The 3,313-nt window shown below is 43.8% G+C and overlaps 1 protein-coding gene across 1 annotated transcript; it reads right to left on the bottom strand.

Moving 5' to 3' along the window:
* Positions 1–419: 419 nt before the first annotated feature.
* LOC116325390 (hairy/enhancer-of-split related with YRPW motif protein 1-like) lies at positions 420–2,455 on the bottom strand. The gene is made up of 5 exons (XM_031746254.2): positions 2,284–2,455; positions 2,032–2,104; positions 1,853–1,936; positions 1,680–1,761; positions 420–1,569 (listed from the first exon to the last, which is right to left on the bottom strand). The coding sequence occupies exons 1-5, from the start codon at positions 2,367–2,369 to the stop codon at positions 947–949; spliced, it is 948 nt and encodes a 315-aa protein (XP_031602114.1). The 5' UTR covers positions 2,370–2,455; the 3' UTR covers positions 420–946.
* Between the last annotated feature and the right edge of the window lie 858 nt (positions 2,456–3,313).

Here is a 3,313-nt window from a genome sequence, read left to right on the forward strand (position 1 = left end):
ATTGTCTCCGTTCCAGACCAACCCGAGCTGGTGAGGTCAGGGTAACATTGTAAAGGATTTCCTCTGGCTCTTAATGATTTCCTGTGTATTCATAAGGGCAACAATGCTGTCGAATTCGGTTACTTACCTGGCACACAGTAAAGGAATTACCTTTCAGTCAATAGCCAGGACCTCATTAGCTCATGATTGACTTCTATGAGACTGCAACAGAAGTGCACCTGAAGATTGTGTGTCATTATGGGAATGTATGGGCTTTATGAGTAAAGCTACTGTCGTCTGCTTGTATGTAGGACTTGGCTGCATGTGAATGAATGTGAAAAGCAACAACATGGTATCCATGATAAGAACCAAAAAGGAATGAAAGAAGTGAAGGCAACAGAAATACACATTCTTTTATAACCATGTTGTATATATTTAGAATCAATTTATTGGTACAAAAATATTACAAACAGGTACAAGGTACAAGTTTCCAAACCTTAAAAAGTTACTTTCCCAAAAGTGGCGCACATAATATGCATATTTATTGTCACTGTAGTTCCCAAAATCATAAGAAAAGCTGACATAATTAAGTTAATCTATGTTACGCCAGGTGTAGATTTGTATATTTCAGTATATGGCCTACAACAGCTGATCTCTAAATTTGTGCTTATTGTAAATCAATCCATGACCCATTTATCATACCATTACAACAGTCCTCAACCTGGAGGCAGTGCATGCTAGCTAAATTAGTTTTTGATTTTATTTAATAACATAAAAGTACTTTTCTTTTCTTGTTAAAAGTAAATGAGAAATCAGATCCTCTAGCAACCGCTCCCACTTGTTCCTTATGCTTAATAAAATAAAATCAGTTTTGTTCTCCTGTATTTTATTGTTGTAAAACAGTTGAAGCAGTCTGTATGTGACGGTGGGCACAGCTCAGCTGTTGCCTTCAGTCCAGGGATTGGCTTCAGAAGGCCCCGATCTCCATGCCCCATGGCCTGTAAGGTTTTGACAGTGTGGAGGGGGGACTCACGGTGCTGACGGCTGTCGGGGAAAGGAGAGGGAATGCGCTAAAGGAGAGGGGGAAGGCCGAAAGCGAGGACAGAGATGAGACCAGTGGTGGAGAAAGCTTGGTTGTTGGCATGGGAAGACTGAGGGGCAGAGAGCCATTGGGAGGAACCCTGAGGGACTCTGTGGGGGGCATGGCGCTGAGTCTGGATGTCCCAGATGTCTCAGTGGAGGAGGAGGAGGAGGAAGAGGAAGATGATGAGGGTGAAGAGGAGGAGGAAGGGGCCTGGCTGCTGGTGGTTCTGGATGCAGGTGTCCTGCCCTGGGGGTGCTGTACAAGGAGTGGGTGGGGCAGATGGGCAGGGGTAGCCCCATAGGCAGAGCCCCAGGCTAAGTGTTCCAGTCCAGTGTGCACCTCCCTCTGAGAAGCATAGTTGCTGAGGTGGGACACCAATCGTACACGGAGGGAGTCTGTGCTGTCCCGACCCTCTATGATGCTCAGGTAGCGAGCTGTCTCTGCCAGGCACTCCCTGAAGCCCAGGCTGCGGTAATCCTTAGCAAGAACATGAGCTTCAAAGTAACCTGTGAGAAAAGAAGAAACATGGTTAAATAAACGTGTTACTCAAAGAATATGTCATATTTATTAATACAGGAGCTGAAACATGGATTTATTCAAAGAAAATATCTGCTACCTTTCCCACCAGAAGCATGAAGCATCTTCAAATGGTCCACTGTCATTTGGAGTATTTCTGCTTTCTCCAGTTTAGCAGATCCCTGCAAAGATGTTATAATAAAGCGTCTCTTTCAGTTATATATTATTTATCAACAAAATTGTGTGTGCCAAATAAAATGAAGAATATTATACCTGTTTCTCAAAAGCACTCGGCACCAATCTTCTCAGCTCTGACAAACTGTTGTTGATCCGGTCACGTCTGCGTTTCTCAATGATCTGTTTGAAAACATATTTCAACATTAATTCAATCGTGCAGAGGATGAGAAACTTTGGAAACTATTAAACAAGAGCGGGAAACGCGGTTCACATACCCCTCTGCGCCTTTTTCTGGCTTGGACTTGCGTGGTTGTGGAGGGTGACATCGATCCGTGGGAGTCAATTTGACTAAAAGGTAAAACAGTTTGTTTTTTAAATTACTGACAGAAAAACGATGTTGAGGAAATGCATTAAAGAGCACTTAAAAATACAGAAAATACAGGGAATAACGCAAAAACAAGCAATTGTTAATTAAAACATGCCGTATAGGTTGATTTTCTTTTTTTTTTTTTTTAAAGTTAACATACCCATTTTCATCCCCACTGTCCTTCTCCACCTCAACAGTGTCGTCCAGGTCGCTGTCCGATGAGCTGTAGTTGTGGCTTCGCTTCATTTCGCCTTCAAGCCTTCAGTACTCTCGGGGCACAGACAGCACGAGGTATGCGTAACAGTTTAAAACTGTCTGATCTGCATCTGCTGTGACTGTTTTCACACGGCGGAGAGGAGGGCGGGGTGCCCGGAATGATGTGGGCGGGGCTCTGACAGACTTGAGCCAGTCAGAATCGAGCTGAGGCTTGAGTGACGGAGGCCTTAAAAATATCAATGAAGTCTTGAGGGATCAAAGATCATCATCCTAATAAGAGTGGTCTGAAATAATGATATCATATTATGAATCTATATAAAAGCAGTGTATTAATTAAACATTTTAATCCATCCTATCGAGAGCTGGAGTGACTCCAGCCTAGATTCTTCTCCTGCATTATAAAGGTTGGATGGTCTATCAGCTGACTGTCTTCAACCATGTGGTTCCAGAGTGTCACTGATCAGCCAGGAGACTCCACAGTGGGCCAGCGTGTCCATGCTCTCCTAGGGAACTTCCTCCTCTATACCTTCTGCAAACAGGTCAACAGGCAGGCAGACCTTCCAATGGAGCCATACACCCGCTGGGTGAACATTCCTCTCTCTGCAGTGTAGTGTGCAAAAAATCAGAAATGTTTTCTTAAGCTTGAGCTATAAGCAGCTATAGAAACTATAACAGCATGTAAAGCTGCTTCAGGCATAAAATACAGAACACAAGGGGAACAAGGGGGGTCTGCAGAAGTGTGATAGGGTGACCCCACTAATACACCTGGGTCAGGGGTCAAACTATGAAACATGGGAGATTTCAGTGCTAGCGCTACTGTGTAACTGATTCCTTTAGGCATATGTTTTAAGTTTAGGGGCATATCAAATCTTTTAGTATGGGGGGGGGGGGGGGTCTCTTTTGCTGTGGAGGCATGGTTTGTCAGGGAAGGATAAATAAAAGTAGTTCTAGTTCAAAACACCAAGTGAGGGGAT

This window comes from Oreochromis aureus, linkage group 11 (assembly GCF_013358895.1).
Source record: "Oreochromis aureus strain Israel breed Guangdong linkage group 11, ZZ_aureus, whole genome shotgun sequence".
Classification (NCBI taxonomy): domain Eukaryota; kingdom Metazoa; phylum Chordata; class Actinopteri; order Cichliformes; family Cichlidae; genus Oreochromis; species Oreochromis aureus.